This window comes from Cygnus atratus, chromosome 3 (genome assembly GCF_013377495.2).
Source record: "Cygnus atratus isolate AKBS03 ecotype Queensland, Australia chromosome 3, CAtr_DNAZoo_HiC_assembly, whole genome shotgun sequence".
Taxonomy (NCBI): domain Eukaryota; kingdom Metazoa; phylum Chordata; class Aves; order Anseriformes; family Anatidae; genus Cygnus; species Cygnus atratus.
The window spans coordinates 37,002,817-37,026,743 of NC_066364.1; the positions used below are offsets into that span (position 1 = coordinate 37,002,817).

Below are 23,927 nucleotides of genomic sequence, written 5' to 3' on the forward strand. Positions count from 1 at the left end.
CAGCTTTCAATTGCAATATGAATCAATATTTTAAAATGTTAATGGCTACTTATTCTGCATGAATGAGCAACTGCTTGGAAGTGGGAAAAAAAAAAGGAAAAAAAAAAGTTAGCCAAGAAGCCTGAGTTCTTCTGAAATGGCTCAGAAAAGCTTGTGTTCCCATACTTGGGGATGTCAGAGAAGGACAGCAATGGTAACTACCAGCTGCTAAGGCGTAACTACAGAGAAAATAAGTAGGATGCTACCAAAAATCATGGAATAATTAGTCCCAGACTTCCTAGGAGAGATGACCCTGTGGTCTTGTTTTCTGTATAAGATTACATTTCAGTAAATAAAACTGACACTTCTGAGAAAAAAAAAATCAACAGATTAAATATGAATATGCAAAGCACGGTCTACATGACAACCATCACTACACTTTCATAATGAGGTGGCTGAGAGACAATGTCATTTTTAATGAGCTAAAGATGAAAACAGAAACAGGGTATGCAGAAGTCACTAGTACCCAGCATTAGCATTCATAATGGAGTCAGCATGACTCAGTGTAGCATTCCTACTGTAAGAAGGCTAATGAGTTCATTAAGCTGCCACGCAAGAGACGATCTAAGGCTGCACCACAGTGGGTTTACAACTATGCTACTTAAATCATCATCTATTGGCCTAATTCCTTGTCCTCACAGGAGAGGAGTGAACATTGCCTACATTTATTGTGGTCCTCTTCAGATCATCAGCTGGGCTGGTAATGTTGTCTGGAACAGACACAGTTCTGTGTGCTCTGCACACAGTTTAGATTTAGAGAGTTTAGATTCCAGAAAACTGGTTCCTATTTGAAGACAATTAGACCTCTATTTCTATTTTCATATTATAGCTGTAAACAGAAAATGAAGTTTTTCAGTTGTTAAGGGATGTCTGTGTTAAGGGATGTCAGAGGTAACTGCACTTGCAGCAGAATCATTTACCACCGTTGGCATGCACAGCCTGTTAGACACATTTTTGCTCTAAAAGATATTTTTGGTCCTTCCCCTACTGGTGGGCTTTGCTTTATGAATGGAAGAGCTGATGTCTGCCCACACCTTGCCAATAGGCACGTGAACAGTTCTAATTCTACTTCCCCAACTATTTTAAAGTGTCTACCCTACCTGTTCACCTTCAGCCATTCCCTTCCTGCTCACGTTTAGCTTCATAATCCTGCCCTCCCCCCAGCTTTGCAGTCAGGTCTTCATAAGCAGCTTATACTATTATGCATATCCCCAGAAAAAGGAGTAGTCCTGTTCTGCGAAGGAATGCCTGCCTGTCAGGTCAACAGAACCCAGAGAGTGAGCTGGGAACATCCTGTGCTAGTACAGAAAGGGATAGGTTTCAGTTCAGCCAGCCAAGCAAGAAAAGGGAGATAGCAAGAAGAGATGCTGATAGCCAGTTTTCTCTACCTCCCCATGAAGTTGCTCCAGCAGGGGCTGCTGGAGCCGCTTGCCCAGCAGCCGCAAAATCTGGCTGAAGATCCAGAAGATCACTGGATGGTTTGGAAGAGCTGCCAAAAAAGGAAGAGAGATTAAATATTGGCATAATTTTTCTATTCCATCGAGTTTAAAAAAAAATCATGACTAGATTTTAGGAATTAGATTGGATAAAACCATTCTTAGATTGGATGACTAACAGAACCATTAAGAGATATATTTTATGTTTTTTTTTCACTGCATCAGAGCAGTGGCCATGAACATGTGCACTACAATAAGTGCCAAAGAACACATTACATCTTCGGATGGGATCGTAACTTATTTACATTACTTGATAATGACATTTTAACTGATTTATTAGATACCACTAAACTGTGACAATCCTAGAAAACAAACACACCACCAGAAAACCATGCTCACAAAATCCCAGGTGTTCCCTAAGTACAGAGATTTTAGATTGGATATTAGGAAAAATTTCTTCTCAGAAAGAGTGGTTAGGCATTGGAACAGGTTGCCCAGGGTAGTGATGGAGTCACCATCCCTGGAGGTGTTTAAGGAAAGAGTAGATGTGGTATTTAGGGACATGGTTTAGTCGGCAATATTGGTGGTAGGTGAACAGCTGGACTAGATGATCTTAGAGGTCTTTTCCAACCTTAATGATTCTATGATTCTACAGGGAAAGTAACTGCTGCAACTGAAAATAGCTCCATTCTACTTCAATACTTCACCATGCCATGTCAGAAAACAAGAAACCTGCATTTCCAGGCAAGAAATAGACATCAGGTAGAATGGAATTTGTAAGACTTTGGTGGCTTAAGCCAGCTGGATATTTCCTTAGGAAACAAGGTCTGTTTAGTTAGAACGTTTAAATAATAAACTGTAGAAGCTCTTTCCTCAATGAAGCATTTCATCTTGACATTTAAATCAAGTTAGTCACATCTTCATACTTTTGGTTCAGGCTTACAACTTTTACATGTTTAGAATTCTTTCTTTTCTGCTCATTACAATGAACAATAGTGGTTTGTTCTGACTTGAACAAACTTGACTTGAACGTATGGGTCAGAATTTCTCTTTGACCAAACTTGAATGTCGATTTCTGATTTCAGCCTCCCAAAATTCATTTCATGTTCTTCATTAACTAATTTGAACAGAAAGAAAAATGATCTTAATTCAGCAATTTTAGAAACAGTACTGAAGGTCAAAGACTTCTTTGGATTTGTATATTACTTCAGTTTATTTGATTGCAAGTTTATGTTGTTATATTGAGAATCATACAATGTCACTGCTACACTGAAAGCAAATCAGAGTAGACACAAACTCTGTGTGATTTTTGTTTATTTTGCTTTTGTTTGTTTGAGCTCATTTGTGACCTAGACTGGTAGAATTATGTACCACATTCAATATCATTGTACACTACCTGTAAAGTAAGCAAAATCTTGCAGGCAAGTCTCCAGTTACAAGTGTGACTTTGGCATCTACATCAAGTGCAGTAACTCAAGTATCCTTTTCTATTTACCTGACTGGAGCAGCTGTAGATGAAGTTGCAAAAAGATCAACTGGAGGAGATGTATCGATACTTTTTGCTGGAGTAGAATTGGGAGATGTAACAGTTGTGGCTGGAGAAGACTGGAGAAATATTTTAAACACACATTCAATATACCAGCATTTTCCCACAAACAACTTAAGCACAGATTCACATACTTAAAAAGTCCAGTTTACATATCAGTCCTTTCATTGTGAGTTGTTCTTCTTTTTAAGAGAATTTAAGGAAGACGGGGCTACATTTTCATAGGGCTAGCAATTCACAAAACCTGAATATTTTATTTCCTCACTAGAAGTCACAGGTATGTTGTATGGTCATGGGATACATGCCTATACCAACATAAAACAGCCCTTCCGGTTCCTCTCTACCTAACCACACACAGGTCTTACCCATCTCTTCCCAGTGGAAATCTTTCCTTGTTCTAAGGGGAGCAAAGCAAGACCTCCCCAGAATGGTGGCTGAGTTGAGGAACTGCAAGGGGACTCCTCCTTAAGATGCCTGGCTCGAGAAGAAATGCCTACTGCAGGTGCTCTGAGTGCATGTAGGGACACCAGCAGCAAGCCTCACATTAGCTTTAGTCTCTTTGGTTCTGTACTTGCTCAGTGTCTATGTAACTAACTCAGACTCGTGCTCTGGGGTTGCATTACCTGCCTTTTCAAATCCTAACCAGGACATCTAACAGTGCCTATGTATCAAAGGCTTCTCAGTAAGTTCCAAGACAATTATATGCTCCTCAGCAATTGTATGCTGCCCCATCCCTGGAAGTGTTCAAGGCCAGGCTGGATGAGGCTTTGAGCAACCTGGTCTAGTGTAAGGTGTCCCTGCCCATGGCAGGGAGGGTGGAACTGGATGAGCTTTAAGGTCCCTTCCAACCCAAACTGTTCTGTGATTCTATGATTCTAGACTCTCCTCAAGACTTTACTAAAGTCTGAGACTAGATTGGTCCAAATTCTTCACATAAATGGGCGAGAAGGGCTTCACCTAAAGTTGTAAGAACACTTCCTGAGTCATTATGTAGTTCTTGCTAACTGCTACAGTGTTAGAATAAAAGTATTTTTAAAAAACAACTATGGGCTTTTTGGAAAGAAATGTTAGAGCTTTCTGTAGAATCAAGTATTGAACACTCTCCCTCAGATTCAGAAGTCTTCATTCAGTTCTTCCTGTACGACACTTGTTACTAACCATAGAGCTATGGTGTGATAATGTTTCAGGTACAGCAGGAACCAGTAATACTAACATCATAAAGATCATTAGTTTATTTGACACTCTAACCAAGCTGTTTTCACTGGCAACTCTTGATATAGATTAAGGTGAGCACTCTCACTAATGAAGGTCAATTCTGAAACTAGGTATATCAGATTAAAGTTTAAAACTATATTCATGTTTAGGAAGAAAAAGAGTCAGCATTTTCAAATAAAAAGCTGGAAATGGAGTGAAGAATCTGGAGAAGAAAGAGTACATAGCAACTGTCTCACTGACAGGAAGATTAAAAAAGATATTGAGACAAAGATACGAGTGTCTTATGCTTTCTCAAAGCATGACCATCAATTCCTGGTAAAGCTGCTTAGCATCCTGCACTGGTATAAGCAGTATGGCACTTCAAATCAGCAAAGTGTTTTTATAAAGCTTTATTTACAAGGCCATTTTAAGATGCAACTTTGTCGTTCAGGTAAGGCCTAGGTGGCACAGTCTAAAAAATAAATCAGGAGATGGAAACTTAATTCATTATGCCTTTATGTTCTAAAGCATATCACCTGAATAAGAATTAAGCATATCACCTGAACAAGAATTAACTAGTACAGCAACTATTTAGTATAGCACTATTTAGTACAGCAACTATTTAGTAAGGCAGTATTTACCTTGCTCAGAGGTGAAGGAGCCCCAGATCTAGGGGAAAAAATGAGGGTTTTGTGATAAGTACATTTCTGGAAACTATGTTTCTGGTCATCACAACACATGCAAAAAGACCAAAAATGAAACATCACAGCTATCTCGATCTCTACAACTGCACACCCTCCCCTTTTTCAAACTTCTATGTGTCACTTTAGAGACGTAATGCAAATTGTTACTTCAAAGCATAAATTAATCATTTTAGCTAATTAGTATCACAGGATTATTCTGCCTTTTAAATAAGCTCTACAGAATGGAGGAAAGGCAAAGATGCATGCAAATGTCTTGCTTTAGGGCATACAGAAGCCAGCAGGAAATAATTCTTGGGGCAAAACACAGCCATATTATAAAATCCTACAAGGGTAGCAAAGTAAGACCAATATGAAAGCAGTTATCTAATACTAGTCTTCTGAGAACGTATAAGCCAATTTCCAAAGTCTACCATTCTTTTAAAGAAAGTCAGGGTCACTTTAAAATGATATTTAAAAGTATGGAAAAAATTAGTTGTGAAGTCCCAAGCTGAAGATTCTCCCACATGAAAGAAAAATCACACCAATGTTAATCTATACAGCCTTAATCATAAGTTAGAACATATGTCAGTGCATTTGTTTACTTTCATTATTATGGGGTATGAAAATACTGCTACTTATTTTTAGAGCTGCTTTGATCTAAGAGATGAAAAATTACAATGACACTGATAATGAAAAGAGGAGTTGAACCTGAACCAGTACTGAACTAGCATCCATCCTAATAGGTTAAATCAATTGAGTAAATCCTAGGAGCTGTAGAACTGATTAGAAGATCTGGAGTTGAGACAGAAGTGACTACAAGTAACATAGTAGCTACGTACAAAATCAAGCAACAGTTTAGGTACAATTTAAAGAAGATATCTGTTTCTAATTGTTCAAGACATCTTAAAAAACAAACAAACATACCAAACAGAACCATAACCACATCTGCATGCAAGTGATATGTAAACATATGTACTTACCCTTCACTAAATTGCAAGGGAAGCAACAGCAAAAGAGAAAACACAATTTTAGCTTAATCCTTCCTAGAGTTAGCCATGACAAGTATCTAGTAAGAAGATGCAAAGCCATTAGAAAACAAATCATTTTTGACAATAAAAGCCTTAGCAGTAGGGAAAAATAGTTCTTTCCAGGACTGCTCCATAGTTAATTTTACTTTGTTAGGAAAGTGTCCGCTTGTTCAGTGTCTCTCCCACACCCCAGTAAGATAAATAGTTGCTATTAAGATAATTTTGCAAGGGAAAGGAAAAGCATAGTCACCACAGGTTTTTTTTCCAACTAAGTGACTAAAAGAGATTGGGGGAGGCAAACCTAAATATCATCTAGTCTCTAATTTATACTGTTTTGCCTTGCTGCCCTTCTCAAAACATATACCTACTTGTTGCCAGGTTTTTTTCCTTCCAGGGAGTTTAGGTGTTGCTCAAGGGTCTCCATAAGACTGCTAGGAGCCTTGAAAGCAAAGAGAAAGATAAATTTCTAAACATGTTAAATTGACCTAACAGTGCTAGAAACCTAGCACAAAAGTTCCTTAAATCCACCATGTGCACACTCATGCTGTTACCTTATTTGCAACACTGAAAATAATGTATTTCCATGCTAGAAGTATTCAGGCAAAGAGAGCTTTTGAAAGATAATACTGTGTTCAAATTTGCAGAGAGAGAACATTTACCTCTACTAAACAGAGCCTGAAACTTACACCCAGGATGTGTTCATCATGCTTTGAGTCAGTTTTAGACATTGACAACAGCATAGGCATCCAAAGAGTCAATTTTAATAGTAATTCAAGGTCATCTTTTTCAAGATTCAAGGTCCAAGGTCATCTTTTTAGTTCTACTTTTAGCCAGATCTACAATATGTAATTTATGACCAAAGGGTTGCATAATATTTGTATATCTAATCAAAGCTAACTAAAAGTCTGTTCCAATGCCCATGAAAGCAGTTACCTTTGATTCAAGACTCCCCAAAATCACAATTCCACCTTTTAGCTAAGTCTTCTCAAAACTATGCAGAAGTTACTAAGCTCAACAGGTAATTCAAAATTCAGAAAGATTACCATTTTAGATATTTACAAACATAAGCTTTTTCAAGCCTTTCTAATCTTAGGTTTAATTTTAAGCAACCTTTTGTTGGCAATACCCCCAGGCATGCACTTGCTGTTACAGTGGTAGTTAAGAAAAGTAGTCAAATACAAATGACAGTGTGCTTAGCTACTTCAGTATAAAAATAGTGTCCAGATAAGTAGAATCCTACAAGATCAACAAGCAAGGAGGAAACCCTTGAGAGATACAGTAGCATGTAATAGTAAGGTATCTCATCAGGGTTACCGTTTCATTATTTGTACAGTCTTTAAAAGGGGATTTCTCTTTACCAGTGTCTTTCAGATCAACCAGAATTCCTGACAGCAATACCTATGGTGTTTTTCATAAATGCTGTCTTTAATTTCAGTATATATACATGCATCAAAAAAAGTTAGTTTGCCATGCTTGAAAACAGACTTTCCACTGCCCATATGTACATTACCCTAAAAACAGTTTTCTGTCTTCAGTATGCTTAGTACCTGCTAGTAGTAATGCACAGCTATGTGTACTTATTGCATCTGCATATTAATTTTGACATTAAACTGAGCAGTAAGGTAAAATTCCTGCATGTGTTAAGTGCTCAAAAGATCCTTAACTGATGGCTTGAATTTAAATATGTCCCATGTACATACACAAAGCAGAAACATATTAACCGTTACTGCTATTTCATAAGCATGTTTATTCATTTTTAAATAGTGTAAGCACAAGAAAGATTTTGGCTAAAAACAAATGACTTTGTTCATTTTTTTCTTGCTGCTGAAGAATACTTAGTAATAAGTGTCTCCTTCGCTGAAGAACAGATTCAGACTTCCATGTATTCAAAAAGGCTACAGCATAAGAAAGAAGTTGTGTCTAGGTAAGCATGTAAACAGAAAGCTGTATTTCAAAAAATTAAAAAAAAAAATCCCACAATTATTTCCTCTAATGAACTGCAGCTCTACACAATTTAATTATCCTTCAAATGCATTATTCACAGGTTTCTGAAAACACAACAAGAAAACATGAAACTCATCTGGGAAGCAGAATTCACAGAAGCAGCTTTAGAAAATTTCTAACCAGATGCAACACTTTGGAAATTAAATATCATCTAGTATCCAATTTGTGACTGTGAACATTGCTTAATTTCTTCTAGATACTGCTTCTGTTAGATTAATCTATTGCTCTGCATCATGGGGGAACCATAGATATGGGTTCTCCACTAGCTATTTGGGGGAAGACTGACATGCTTTAAGATTTGCTAATAACTGTAAATGAGCCAATCTCCCTAGCTGCCAAGATGCCTCCTCAGCTTCCAAAACCTTGCAGCCAAACCAGAAAGTTCAAAGACGACAGCTATCAACTTCTATTTCAGTACTGTGACTGCTTGCTTGGATTTAAATAGATGCACACACATCAAATGTCAACACAGACAGCTTCTTGTGGAATAATACTGACTATTGAGTTCTGACTATTGAGTACTGACTATTGAGTTGAATAATACTGACTTTGAGTTCTATTGTTTGTATTAGGAATTTAGGTATACCACTGATATTTTAGCTTTGTTACCTGAAATTATTATTACATATAATTATATATTAGATGTTAGTTGAAATTCATCTTTATTTCTCACTGAAATACACTGCCTAGATCTTGTTCACAATCTAGAGAATGTTGCATATTAGCTTCAGCAAGTGGGTCCCAAACAGCAGCCTGTGGGAGAACAGTTATGCTGGACTATTTGAGATTTAGGTTTGCTATCAAAGATCACGAGTGGCGGTTGAGTTGAGGTTGGACTAGATGATCTTAGAGGTCTTTTCCAAGAGAACCCATTAGGTACCAAGTTGGCTGAACATCCTACTTCAGTTACTTCAGAACAGAGTATGGTATTCCATACACTACTACAATTCTGTTTCCTCAGCCGAAAAGTGTGAGCAGAATTTATGGATTTCAGATGCTACAGGGCTATAAACATTAACAGCCTCCATCTTCACATCACATCTGAGTTTCAGACTTATTATCTGGCTCTTCTAACCAAGAGAACCAACACTCTGATGCTGATTTATACCAGGTTTTCAAGAGGCTTTACAAAAACTTCATAGTCATAGGTTATTATCACTTAAGATTTACAACTGCTAAACTGCTTTGGGTTGCTCTTCTGCTCCAACTGCTTTGGGTTGCTCTTCTGTTCCTATTTTATTGGTATTGAAACTGCCACAAGTCCAAAGTCTTCTGTATGAATTCTCTCCTCCAAGTAAATATCCTTTTCATATTAAACACAGAGCCAGGCACTCAAGCCCGTTTGCAAAGGATTTTGTAAATGTGCCAGCACAATAGATTTTAAGCAACAGCAGCACTGGTGAATTTTGGTGTTCAAGTTTTGTTACATACTGACACAGTTCAGCAATCAAATCATGGCTTCTGCATTTAAGCTTACAGTTTACTGTACCTAGACCAACACAGGAGTGCTACCATTGCTCTGAATTTCATCTCTGGTCCAAGATAGTGTCAGGGTGAGATTATGATACAAGTCACAACATAATCTCTATGCAGTCTGCTGTCAAAGACTAAATTGCTCTACAGGCAGTGAGAGTCTGTCCTTTAGCAAGGAAAGAGCAACACAGTTCACCCTCCAGCTGCAGGCTGGAAGCCATCATGAAAGATATTAATCTAGTTATATCGGTCTTCATAAAGAGCTTCTGGCAGTTCTTGTCTTATTTACAAATTGGGAGGGCTTTAAAACATTTTGTGGCGTGATTTTCTACAAACATTTAGACTCCTGGTATACTTATTAATTACTAAACATTTATTACACAGATCCAAAAAGACTACAAGAGAGGCTTGAGGCTCACCTGTGTAAGATCAGGGATATCACCTTTGTCAATTCCAACTTGCTGTGGATTTTTAAGAAAGGAGGTAAAATGTAAGCACATTGTTCCATGGCAGCAGGCATTAATTTTGACTACAACAGTGGCGCACTCATCAACCTATAATGTGTTTTGTCTTTAGAAAAAGACTACAAAGTTAGCATGTGCAGATGCCCACATCTTTCCAGTAGCTATTCCATTACCTTCAACAACTTGCAGCAGTCTCTCTCTTCCACCTTGGTAAAGTTCATACTCCCTACTGCAAATCAGGCAGGGCTTTCTGGACATGTATTCTTGTCTCAGAGGGCAGCAGCAGTGAACTGCCAAACATGTATTACTCAAAAGATACTGACTATCCTAACAAAGTTTTCCTCTGAAATTCATCCAATGAGAAGGTCCTAGAAGACACCGCTTGCAAAATGTTAATGTTGTTTTTCTACCCTTTTCTCCTAGTGTTTCAAAGCAAGATGAGGTGTCAGTCTGCTGTCTCTTGTTAGTTGTCCTGTTGATTACATATGGCTTTCCAAAGTGCCTGTTGGTTTAGCTTTTGCAGAAGAGCAAGCTCCACTGCAGCTACTAATCCTGAAGTACAGGCAATATAATCCCCGTCCTGTAAAGCTGACCTACAGGTGCTTGAAGTACTTCTCAAAGATCTGAAGTCTTCATGCTACCACTCCCTCAACATTCACATCAGGCATTACATGCCACTCAGTAGTCTAGCAGGCTCCTTCATAAATAATTAAATAAACTAGCAAAGAAACAAATATTTTATTCAACTCATTACTGCTGCCCTTTATAGTGAAGCATGAAACAAGGAAAATGTGCATCTTATGCCAAGGAGCCAACTACCACAAATAAGAACCCAGCAAAAGAGTTAACTAACCATGTAATATTTGTATTATCCACAGAAGAGAATGATAACTAGAATGAAAATCAGGAAATTTTCACATTGCAGTAACTTATAGTTGGCTGCAAAGGCTTAACAAGGAGACTTATAAAATTTTTATGCTTATTCTTATGTTCAACCCTGCCCTAGAAACATAGATTATGCACTTCCATGAAATACTGCTGTGGTTGCAGTCATGTCATCCATTACATTACCAGGAAAGTTGAGGCTGGCTGCACATTAGAGACATATGGAAAGCCTACACAGGGCTTACTAGTTCAAGAAGAGCTGAATAAGCAGATCCAAGAATTTCTATGCTGCCTCACATTTATGTACAGTGAGTCAGTTGCTTAACAAGTGCAATTAATATTTTATATTGATGCTAAAATATTCACAAAATACTTAAGTGTCAGACTCCAGAAGACTGGAAGTCACTTACCTCTGCAACTTTAAGAAACTCTGATACTCTGGTCATTCGAGTAAGAAATCGTTTGTAGATTTCAAGAGCATCTTTACATTGTCCCTTTTTCATTTCAAAAAATTTCTCTAGAGAAATAATTTGGCAAATTTCAGTTAAGGTATCTTACATTAGGTCTGTATTCATCAGCAACTCTAGTTTTCAGGAAAATCATATTTCAAGAATATTGCACTCTATTAACATTTCTCTACCTGGACACTGATCTAGTGGTGTTCCTAGTCCTTAGTAGAATTCAGAAGTTGGACCTACTGGGAAGCCTAAGAATTATATAGATTGGAAAACTGCACCTCAAGCAGCCACAACGTTGTGTGAGATATAAACCAGGTTTTTAAAGACAAATAATAAATAGACAAAGTAGCTACCAACCTTAAAATTCAAAGTATTTAAAGATACTTAAACATATATTAATATATTTCCTCTCCCAAGTTGTCTTCATTCCACCATAGAACAATACATTCTCCCACTCAAGTAATTCCCTTAAGTTGGTTAGTGTCTGTTAACAAGCACAACTGCCACATATTTCAACCTGAACATACACTTTAAGTAGCAGTAGACACTGAAATCTCAATTCAATTGTTATGCCCAACACATTTGCATCTGCTCCATCGGCTTTCCATGCTTATAGTTTCAGTTAAAATACCCGGGACTTACTTTTATGAAGCATCATTATGAAATAACACTACAAGGATACAAGACCAGCATTTGAGCTTCAGGAACATCTGCTTGCCTTTTCAGTCTTTGTAACAGTCTCATTTTCCTCCTTTTCTAGTTGCAGCCAGACTTTTAGGACAGTCATGATGGCCAAGTAATCTGAGTTTCTATCTTTATAGACCAGCTGAAGTGCTCAAAGGTTTTAGTAGTTGAACCTTATTTTCTACAAGGTCAGTTCTATTTTCTGCAGTATAAGGCAACTCCTGGTTTGGGGATTCATAACAAAGCCACCTGCGGAGACTGCTTAAGTCGTGTTATGTTATTGATCACACCTAGTTTTCTGTGCTTCAGAACATGCTTGCAGCCTTGCACAGGCTTTTCAGGTTGACTACAAGTAAGTTTCTGAGGTAAGACCCAGCTTTGACCATCATCCTTTCAGATAGATCAGTAACGTAATTCAGGAGCATATTACTTCATATAAGACTACTACATAGCATATTTAACAGAAAGATGAATCTGGACATTTTTAAAGAAATCAAATAGCAAAAGCTGCTTTGCTAACCTTGTTGGACATATTATGCAGGTTCACACAGCACTGTATGTTTCTTTAAGCACAGTGCTTAGTGATCAGTGTCTTTAAACCATACAATTTTAAGAACATATGAAAATCCAGTCTCAGATGAACACTAGTGTATGAGGTTATGGCTTAAAGTCTTCTCTCACTTCTCACTTCAGAATAGAATAGTCAAGAATAATGTATTGTTGAAATGAAAGTTACACATACACACCACAAAGAAGAAGAAGAAAAAAAAAAAAAGAAAAAAGTGAAGCAGATCTGAAACTCCCTTTTCACTTGCTCATGGTATGTGAAATATAGACACTGTTTACTTACCTAATAAGTTAATAACCCCATCATTGTAGCAAGCAAAAAGTTTGATAAGATCTTTAAACAGAAGCATGAATGCAGCATTTATGACACCATTTGTCAATTCATTTGGATGAACCTACAAATAAAATACCAATTAGTTACAACAAATTTATTGAATGCAATCAGCAGTTTTACTTTATACCAGATATCTGGTGCTGTTATTGATGGAATCAAGTACTGAATACAAATTTTCACACACACACAAAAAATAAACAAAGGTTGTTTCTGTTTCAGTTTGGAGATGACAGTTTGCTTTTTTATTTCCCACTAATCCAGAACAAACCACTACAGCAGAAGAGTATCCCCAACAACAGTAAAAGTCTTAGTCTTGACTTCTTCACAAAGAGGTGGAAGGCAAGGACACTTAACAAAGCTTTAATGAAACTGGACAAAAGGAGTGAGTTCATAGCATTGTTTAAAAAAAGCCTCAGTGGTCTAGTAGGTAATACAGTTAGGTTAATGAAGTAAAGACCCTTCCAGTTCTCATGTTAACTTGGGCAGAAAATTACTTGTTTATTAAAAGATCTCTTTTGATAAAAAAAAAAAAAAAAATCAGAAAAAGTCTTCCAAGACCACTATCACAATTCCTAAGTCATTTAAGTAACAAAAACACATTAGCCAAACCATGTGCTTCTAAGGCTTTCCTCTGAAAGCTGAAGTGGGCCCTAGACATCTAGGAATGTGTCCTTCCACCCATCAAGAAGAGAAAAAAATTCAAGATCCATTCTTCAAAGATCTCTCTGCAATGTTACTCTGTACTTTCAACTGATTCCTCTTTTTATTCATAAAGCAGATAAATAATCCCACCAACATTAATAGCATTATAAATAAATTGAAGACACTTATTTCTATGAAAAGACTAGATTAAAGTTTAGTCAGTTCACTTAGAGCTGAAAACCAGGTGAAAGTTTTAAGGAAGCAAAATACTACATGAGGTGTTTAAATGGCCTCCCCTTAAAAAGAAGCTGGTTACCAAAAGACAGAAAAAATGTTTCTTTAATCTCATTTTGTTCCATTTTTTCCCCTCTCTGATGCAAAAGATGCATCATTCCATTCTCTGAGTCAACATTCCTCAACAGCCCTCATTTCCCATTCTGTTACCCTCCAAGAAAATCCACATTTGCGCATTTCATACATATAGAAAAGTGCCATATTTCACCGCACTATATCTCAGTGAGACACCAAAAAGTGGACTTTTTTCCAAATAATGGGAAGATCTGTAAAGCATTACCTATAAGGTGAAATATGTTATTTGCAGTGCAGCATTTTAAATCACTGATTAGTGTTAATGCTGGGTCAGCTTCAATACATACATCAAATTCAAGTAGTGCATCAATTTGTTCCTGTAGTATTGGCATACTCTTCAGTAGCTTTTCAGGAGCCATTGTCCTCATTACCCCATCAGCTCTGCAAGAGGGAATACAGGTCAGAAGCCATTGCATTCTCTCTCTCCCTCTCCCCAAACTGATTTACTATCTAAATTTAAGCTTAACCCATTTCAAATAGTTGGAGCACTGCCTGATTCTCCTGCCTCCCTCAACATCACAAGAGCTGCCATGGAAAGCACTTCATCCAGCCACCACCCCTGACAGCAGGTGAAGAAGAGTTTTTATGTTAGAGTGATGAATGTGAGAGATTGATCTTTTTATGTAAAGAAGACACTGAGAGTTTGAAAAACTTGACAAGAAATACTGTTGCAGAAGTGCTTAGTCTTTGTGCATTAACTTTGTTATGAATAACTAATGACAACTCATTGCTGAGAGTATTTTTTAATGACATGTCTATGGTCACCGAAGACAAAAAAAAAATCTCTATAGATTGTGGGTGGTTTTCTTTTTTCCCATAAAGTGCCACAATATATGCATGTCAATAACTTAAATCAGGGCAGCCTTTGCTAAGAGCTTCTTACCATAGGACACTTTCCTCTGTGTTCATGAGTACTAATTAATTCCATTATTTCTTCATAATGCTATCACTGACTTTGAACTGCCTTAGCAGTCCTGACCTTTTATTCCAATGGGATCATCTAGTAGTCATGGACATGTAATATTTCTTATTTGCAGCCCACAGTAGTTTTCATGTTTTCATGTATAACCATTTTTATCTCTGAATATCACAAACCCACTCAACAGTCATCATGTGTGGACCCATTCTGGCCACTGACAGGTATGGTGTCTACTCTCCAGGAAGGCATACCGCCGTTTATACTTATTTTACGCTATACTCTGAGGCACCTTATTTTGAGAACCGGAAATAATATGTACAGAAGGGCTTTGCAGCAACATGTTACAAGGCGGAAATTGAAGGAAGCTCAGCAACCCAAACTTACATTTACATGGTGAAGGCACCATGTGACAAAGGGAACCTAAGATGTTAGGACAACTGTGCTGTACTGGATCAAAGTCTGCCTGGAATATCAATCCAACTAGCTACCAGCTTTATGTCAAAAACTTATATGTGATTCATATACCAGACAGATTCAAAAGATTACTCTGGTTCCTGCTACTGGAATAGCATCCAGCTACACTACAAAGCTGTTACAGTAGGCCCTACACTGTCTAGCAGTTTGAGACAGCCGGAGATGAAAACCTAGCATTGATGACTGTGTTACCAGAATCCAAAGCAGAATACAAAGCTGCAGAATACACCAAAACTGCCAGAATGATCCCGTATGTAACTCATCATCAGAAGGGACAACTTTAGTATGCAGTCACTATATAGCAACTATACCTTCAGTGGGTGTTAAGCCACTTACAGTATAGTTAGTGCTTCAAGAGATAATCTAGTGCTATGGAAGACCCAGTTAAGAGACCAAGAAATGTTCTGACAAATACCAAGACGCTATTCTGAGCATGGTTAAAATTTTTCAGATTTTTTTTTTTAAACACAACCCTTGTGGCAAACAAAAACAGGAGTTTGTAGCCCTATTCTGTTCAGTTTATAACCATTTGCTAAGTTGCCTCCTAAGAACTTCAGGTGTTCACTTGATTTTCCTTCATAATTAGACATCTTTCTTATGGAAAGTGTCTGGAGTGATGAAACATCCAAAATATAGATTCAGAGCATTTCCTTCCCCAAATTCTAAAACACAGTTTCCCTGCAGCACAATTCATTAAGAGTCAGATTTAATACTTAGCACTAAAAGCTCCCAGTTCTTCAAGGCACCTTAATTTGGTCTTCAATATTTGGCTTAGTACCCACAGTCTTTCCTCTTCACCTTGTGTAATTTTAACCAATTATAAATACCTAAGAAATCCAACCATTTTGGTGTTTCATTGTGGCTAAAAAAATAACTTAAGTCATTAAGAAAATAAAATTAAGCGTAATGCCATAAATAGGATTTTTATGGGTCTGGCAACCCAACCAGTTTACGTATCTAAACTTTGCTTACCCTTTTTTTCACTCTTGCAAAGTCAAATGCCATTTGTCTGTAGGAAAACGCTTTTTCATTCAAGTATCTGCTATATCTCCTTATAAAGGTGGACATGTCATAACCTGCAAACAAACAAACAAAATAGGTAAATTTTACATTTAATTTGTATGCTTGTTTGGAGGTTCTTTAGTAAACAGTAACATACAGGCAGCATACCCTACAATATACAACTCCACATACAGAACTGGCATCAGAAGACATCTTACTGCCTCTGAAGAAAATACAGTAGTGCAGCATCGAAGCAATCTACTACTGCTCTCTACTACCAACAGATGTATGCAATGCACCAATGGCAGGGTTCCTGTGGAAACCTACTGGTGGCTACTACAGAGTTATGTGGTAACATGGCTTGATGGTGAAATTAGTTACCCCCTCTGTAAACATGAAAAATGCCAATTTAACAGAAAGATTATACTTAACTGGTATATGGCTTCTATGATTGATTTCAAATTACAACTCCCATTTTTCTACATACATCAGTCCCACCAGTTCTTACATGGACCCTCAAAATTCCCCCAACTAGATTTACTAGAAGAAAGAAATTATGTCGGCATTCACAGATATTAGTGAAGTTGTTACACCAGAGATATTCAAGGCACATGATATTGGGCAAGCAGCCTCAAACGTCAATAACCTTGAAGTCTATAAAATTTCTGAACAGTTAGAATTACACTGTTTTTTCATTCAATGTTTCTTCTTCTAAGTTACTGAAATGTATGCAGAAGGTAACTGATTATCCTCTTTGGTATGGGTCCTTTTTTGCTACCTTCCTTAAAATCCACATCCCTCAACTTAGTCATCAACTGTATTTTTCCTTAATATCTCTCTATGTTAAGCATCTCTGCCAGCTCAGGCTTATTACTACCATTTTCTGATGATTCATTATCTATGACACTGATGTGTTATCTATGAAACTCTAATGTAAGTTTAGAGAGATCAGCAAAGTACACAAAAGCATGCATTGAGCAGAATTCACATTTGCCAAATACCAGTATTGTTGAACATGCAAATCATGTTTTGCTTGGAGAAACAGAGGTTTAATACTATGGGGGATTTGTTCCTGCCCTGTGTAACTATTTCTAAAAGACACTTAAGTCTTTTTGGTTTCACATGCCTCCAACAAGAGACAAAGTAACATGGCATTCCTTTATTTTGCCCATTATTGTAGCATTGTACAAATATCCACCAACACCTGCTGCATTACAAATTTTCTCTCTTCTCTAGTAGAGCTTCCATAAAACAAGCTTTTCCTCCTTCAAATCAAGGAATAAGAAGATTTCACCAATACACCTTTCATTTTGCAGGAACTGAGAAACATTGTTGTGAAAGTATCCAGGAGTTCCCATTTAACTTGAGATCCTGTATTAAGTACTTATAAAAATGTGCTACTGAATCATTTTTATATTATTAACTTCTTATGAATGGAGAAGCAAATTAACAATAGTATCTTATTTAGGATCTTACTAAGGTAATAGGCATGAGTAGGCTTACCATGAGATCCACTTTTGTCCAGAAAATTGCTGAGGTTGAACAATGTGTTTCTAGATGCCAGATACTGAATGAATCTCTGCAACACAAAGTTATTTCTTATCACAGGCTATATCTGAAGATTTTGTACCTCCTAGCAAGAAGACTACTAGTCTAGCTCTAGTATACACACATGAAAACCCAGTTTTTTTTTTCACAGCCTATTATACTTTCCTCAAAACCTTTTTCATCCATTCAGATTAATTATGTTTAGCATGAATCTCTTCTAAATATCCTAATGCATACATAAAAACAAATTCCGTACAAAATATTGATCAGAAGGAAGGAGCGGTAAGAACAGCTAATTCTTAGAGAGATTTGAGAAAGCATGAGATTTATTTGCTTGCAAAGCAGCATATCCAGGCAAGTCCCAGACTTATTGATCCATCAGCCTTAGGCCTTCAGCTTAGCAGAAACCAATTTTAATAACTAGTAGGCCCCACATTGAGTACCAGGACTAAGGCTGAAATGATCATGGAAAACAAATCAGAGTGTTGGCCCAAAGTTGGAACATAAAAAGAGGACAGGAGGAAAAAACTTACGCTGCAGCATCAGAGAAGTTCATTGCAAGAAAATGCTTTCTATATTGTCAGGGAGGAATTGTTTTATAGTCATACTAAAGCACTATGACGGTACACATATCCTCAAACAATGATTTTGACTCTCTAGGTCCCTAATATCATAACCAATCATCATGCACATTCAATGCACAGAGTGAGATGGACCATCAAGGATGCTAAAACTGTCAGAGCTTCTTTTTAGATTTTGTTCATCATTGACAGAAGTCCCAGGTAGTCTTTAATCCTGCATCATTCTGTCTTCAGATAGTCCATAGATTCTGTGACCATATTAAGAGGCTGCTGCTTGCTCTTAATGGTATAGATAATATAGATGAAGACACAGATAATCAGCATGATGGTAAAGGTAAGTTTGGAAGTTTGTTTCTCATAAATAATAATTCTCGACTTTTTTTTTTTTTTCTCAGGTCCTTACTGGTTCAGAGAGATGCCTTTGTACTACAAACATTTTCAGCTTTATGCTTACCTCATTGCCATGAACCATTAGATGATGTGTGGTAACTAAGGCTTTGAATACAACCACCCAGCTACTATTTGTTGCTCGCTCAAAAAGCGTATCAGCCATCTGAGGAATATTCACATTTGTTTCGTTAGTTGCTTGGATCAAGTCTGTAGGAGAGACAAAAGGAAGGTGTTAGGTGCTACAAACAAGACAAAAAAGTTTGCAGCATGCCCAACCTCTCAGCCTACCTGGCTGCAGGTCATAGTTGTGACAAATAGCAAGTTCAGCACTTAACCTCTACATTTAAAACATATATTATTTATATCTTTGAGGCTGTAGCAGTGCATCCTGACAATAACACTGATCTCTCCTAACAAACAATACTAGCTTTCCAACAATTCTTTCCTGAGCTATGCCCCAACCCTCTTCCATCTTCACCCCAGATGACTGTAGAGTACACGATGCCATGTGACTACCGCTTGTGGGTTTTCAAGTTAATTGTGACAGTTCATTGTCTCTGGATTAGATTAATAAGTATTATCAAATTCTCCATTTACAGACAGTACAGCAAGCTCACTAAGCCCAGTCACATCAGCAAAAAGATGTATCACCAGAAACTGAAACTCTAGCCATCTCAGAGGTTAGAGTTTCATCAGCATGCTACAACACACCTCCTAGAGTCTTCACAGACCTAGAGAGCAGAAGAGTGCATTCAGGCATGCATTAATACCTCTTCAACTTTAGGAAAGAAAGCAAAGATAGATATTGGCTTCTACTGAAGCATGAGTCCTGAAATTAAGATAAATACTTAATCAAAAGTAGTAGAGCCACTAGCATCTCTATCCCACCTCTATTGAAAGGATCTTCAATTTATTATACCTGTTACATACAGACACTTGCTAGGTATCTGGCAATGACTTTCTACAAACTATTACCTAGATTTTGTGATGCAGTTGGAAACTGCATACCACAACTGCATGACTAAAACCTCTGTGATACCATACACAGCCCTGACTTCATGCAACACAAACAGCACAAAACAAAGACCTAATTGTAGAGCTGAAACTTAACCTTTGAAGACCTAAGTAAGAGAAGTTAAAAATTAAAAAGTTCAACTCCTAGACTAATCGGTGTCTCCATTACTAATGAAAATGGTCATCTTTTACTTTTTCCTGAGTAACCATTGTTAATAATCTTCCACATATTTCTCCCTCCCCTGCCCCCGACTAGAAATGTTAATTTCACTATTCAAGTCATTCAGTGACAACAGATTTTCTACCCTAGAGGTAAACATGCTATTCTGCGACTGATCCTTGCACGCCTCAACTACGTGCACCTGATGCAAACACTACAGTAGTTCAGTTCACCAGGTCAGTAGGGTTTCCACTTGCTTTCCCTCCCCAGCACAACCTTATATAACAGAGGACATTAATGCTGCTAAGAGCAGAACGCCAAGGTTCAGGCTGCTGTGAAACTGCCGAAACTGCTTCTGCAGGGCAAGAAAAGTCCAGAGGACACCAGCCAAAACAGACTGAGTTGTGTCAGCTTCTGAGAACCACCTTCTGTGATCCGATACACACTCTGCAGTACTACAAGCATTCAGAAGTTTAGTAATTTTTCTTGAAGCTTTGGCAAATGATTTTTTTTTTTAACTTCTGTTAAACAGACTCCTTTAGATAGAAGAAATCTATAGCTCAGTCAGAAGCCTAGGAAAACCATGGTACTTGTGTTTAAAATTGTCTTTCTGAATGGGCATAAAAGTTGCAAGTTTTCTTCAGTTTCCTGTCAGTGGAATAACCTGTTTACAGCTACAGAGAAACCAAGTTTAATTATTGTTTCTTAATTTTTTGGATTTTTTTTTTTTTTTTGGAACACCTTCTGAAATGCATGGTTAACTTCTGTAGTCTCAGCAATACTACCCTTGAAGGAAGCACTTCTGAAGACTAAGTATTGCAGTAGTAAAGTCATACTATTGAATGACAGCAATTCAAGCTCACAGAGCTCTAACAATTCTCCCTGATCTTGCTGCAAAAACAGGCAAATAATCTTTTATTCTGCAATGCGGATTAATGAATTATAGAAGACTTTGATCAGTAAAAGCCTAGAAACAAGCCACAAGCAGCTTGCTTGCTCTTTACCACACTCAGGTTTTGCTTCAGACAATAGCTTTCGTCCTTAGCGTAAGGGAAAAATGCATCAAATTTGCAAGCTCTCAGTCTTAAGTTGCAGTACATAGCTCACTATGGAAGAGAGGTGGTATAAGTTGTGTATTCTGTCTGTGGGTGTTAGATAATGAAACCTCAGATGAGTCCACCCACAGCAATGCTGGCATGGCTGGCTGGAACACACGATTCATATACGCTGCTGCAGCACTGCTTCTAAAAGCACTCAGTCATTTCTGATCCGCTCTGAATTGCTGGAGGGTACAGCATCTGAGTATGCAGCTCAAAATGTTTTAGGACATGAGTAATTATAGTATGCCGAGGAGGGAGGTATGATTAAATTTAAGTGTACTACTTTCAGTGAGCAAATGAAAAAAGAATTAAACCACACATGAAGATTTTACTTGTCATCTGAAGGGGGAGGGGAAATAAATAAATGGGTAAGTTAGCTAGTTAATTCTGTTCAGTCATCATGCAGAGTTAAGGAATTCAAGTTTCCCAGTTTTCTTTCTACAACACTGCAAAGCCTTCTCTTAATTAGCAATTGTCAGTATCTGGAGCTACTGACAAGCATAGCTAAACTTACTGAATTCTGAGCAGAGTTTGTATGGTGGCTAAATGGAATTTTAAGATAAGAGTCAGCAAAATGAACTTGTTTTCAATGTGACAGTGAAGAATAGATATGAGGAAAAAGAAAAAGAAAAAAAAATCTAGAAACTACATTTTCATAAGATATGCTTATTCAGACATTTACTGTCAGCACACAATCTTAGTTTTCAAAGCGGCAATGAAGTTCAGAGTCTTCTAAGCAAGTCCCAGGTGGACTTGTTAATATGAAAGAGGTAATAATAAAAACTACTGGATGAAGAACAGCCCATTGGCAGCCCTATTAAACAGTTTTGCAAAGTTGATTCTGGTTGGGATACACAGAAGTAGGATGAATGAGGATTAAAGGCAACTTCCTGATGAAGTTTCTACTACCGCAAACACCCATAACAAGTACAATGACAGCTAATAACCAAACCCAGAAATTGAGTTTGGATACAAGTTACAGACAGAGTAAGAGTCTGGGAATTCTACAGCAATAGCAGCAAGTGCTTTCAGTGCTACTTTCAAACAAGTGTAGTTGTTGGAGAGTAAAGACCTATACCTTTCCCTTGAATTAATTTTTTACTGCAGGAATAAGTTTTGCCAAATTTTTGGTACAAATTGCCAAATCAAGGTACATGACTTCTTCCTTTCACATCTTACTAGCTGATATTTTGAACACTCAGTCCAGAGATCCTCGTTTAAATTATATGTGTAATTTGGACTTTCAGATGAAAAACTGATGTGCAACAGAAGAAAAAAAAAGGAAAAGAAAAAAAAAAAGGATGTCAATTCTTTGACAATATCTTAAATTTGAACAGCAGCCTTTAAACTCCTTGACTAGCCAACTTTTTAACCCAGTCTTGAGATATCTGCAGTTTAATCAGGGAAGAGAAGTAAGGCTAGAGCATGACTAACACCTTCATTACTAACAAGACAAGTCTATCAACTTGAGGAAGATAGGGAGAGTTCACTGAGAAAGGTGGAAGTTAAGACAACTTAGCTCCTCATGATCTTTGAAAGATATGGCTAATTTTGGTGTTTGTTAAGTTTTTTTTGGGAAAAAAAAAAAAGAGAATAGCAAAAAGTTTCACTGTATTCAGAATTTCAGACTGTAGCCTCATTAAAAACTACTTCTTAATTTTAATGTTTTGGTTTGTTATGTTGTTGTTGTTGTTGGAATGAGAGAGAATCTACAACACCTTAAAAGACCTTCTTCATTTCTTTACATTTTCAGATTTTATTCTGAATCTCCGATTTTTATTTTATTTATTTTTTCTTTTTAACTTTCAATTCTTTAATAGACAGACTTGGGATTTCCCAGTTCTAAGTAAATTATTCAGAATTTACATTCCAGTATATAGTGAAACAGCAGTGTAGCACAAGAACTCTGTTCAGGGGGATGTTGGTGCCAGCATAGCAAGAGCTACCAATTCCAGGTTGAATTAACATGCGAGCTGCCTCAACATCTGAGCTGTGTCACACATTCACTTCCTAAATTTTGCTGAATCTCTCTGACAGTAACCCTACCCCTCTCCCCCCCAACCTTTCTTACCATTCCATTGAACACTACAATAGTCTTCAGAAGTAATTTTTCTTGCTTATAAGAATTTGAACACATTGAACCTACAGAAAAGGAAATGAAGGACTGTTCCAAATCTGGGCTAGTCAAGAATGGAAAGAAGTGTCTTAAAGTAAAAGTTTAAAAGCCTCAACAAAAAAGCTAAGTGGCCAAGTAACAGCAGAAGTCCTCCCTCGCAAGACATTAAACCTTGTCAGGAAGCTACTACACTGTTGTGCTAACCAACACAAGAGCTGAACTTCCCGGTCTGCAGAAGGCTGGCCACAAAACAGCACTGAAAAGCAGAACAAATTTATTGGCTTCTGTTTCTCCAGAAATTGCTCATGAGAACTTGAGATGATTTTAATATTATTAGCTCCAACTATCAAGCAATTCCAAAAATGAGAGTCAGAAAGTTATTTCTGGGCATAAAGTTTAGCATCTACTACTCTTTTCACCCCCAGCTTGCTCTATCTCCAAACATACAACATAATATGACCCTATGAAGAACTGCAACTCATGCTGTCTCCTCCTTCCTCTTCAGAAGTCTGCCTCAAGAGTTAAGTGCATCTCACCTTCAACCCAGCAGCATTATTGAAGTCCATCATCTTCCAGAGATTGTCTACACTCTTTCATGCCTATGCCAACTCTATAAACCTAAATCTTCCACAAAACATGTGTTCTCCAGGTACTATAAAGACATTCCCTCTAATGCACATAGCCTATGTGACTACAAATACTTCAGGAGATTACTATGTCCTCTCTCCAGCCTTACCTCACAGACCTCCTTCCCTAAAATACCACCACCCAAATTCATCCTTCACCAAGACAACTGTTATCCAATTTCTTTGTCTGC

General features: G+C 37.4%; 1 protein-coding gene across 1 annotated transcript in view; it reads right to left on the reverse strand.

The window, feature by feature from the left end:
* Positions 1–23,927, reverse strand: part of SNAP91 (synaptosome associated protein 91) — a 70,992-nt gene that overhangs the window by 31,639 nt on the left and 15,426 nt on the right. Inside the window, 11 exon segments of the mRNA XM_050709551.1 lie at positions 1,428–1,528; positions 2,971–3,080; positions 4,857–4,884; positions 6,295–6,365; positions 9,823–9,864; positions 11,163–11,269; positions 12,745–12,856; positions 14,094–14,187; positions 16,140–16,275; positions 17,705–17,780; positions 18,785–18,927. Coding sequence (XP_050565508.1) covers positions 1,428–1,528; positions 2,971–3,080; positions 4,857–4,884; positions 6,295–6,365; positions 9,823–9,864; positions 11,163–11,269; positions 12,745–12,856; positions 14,094–14,187; positions 16,140–16,275; positions 17,705–17,780; positions 18,785–18,927 — 1,020 coding nt within the window.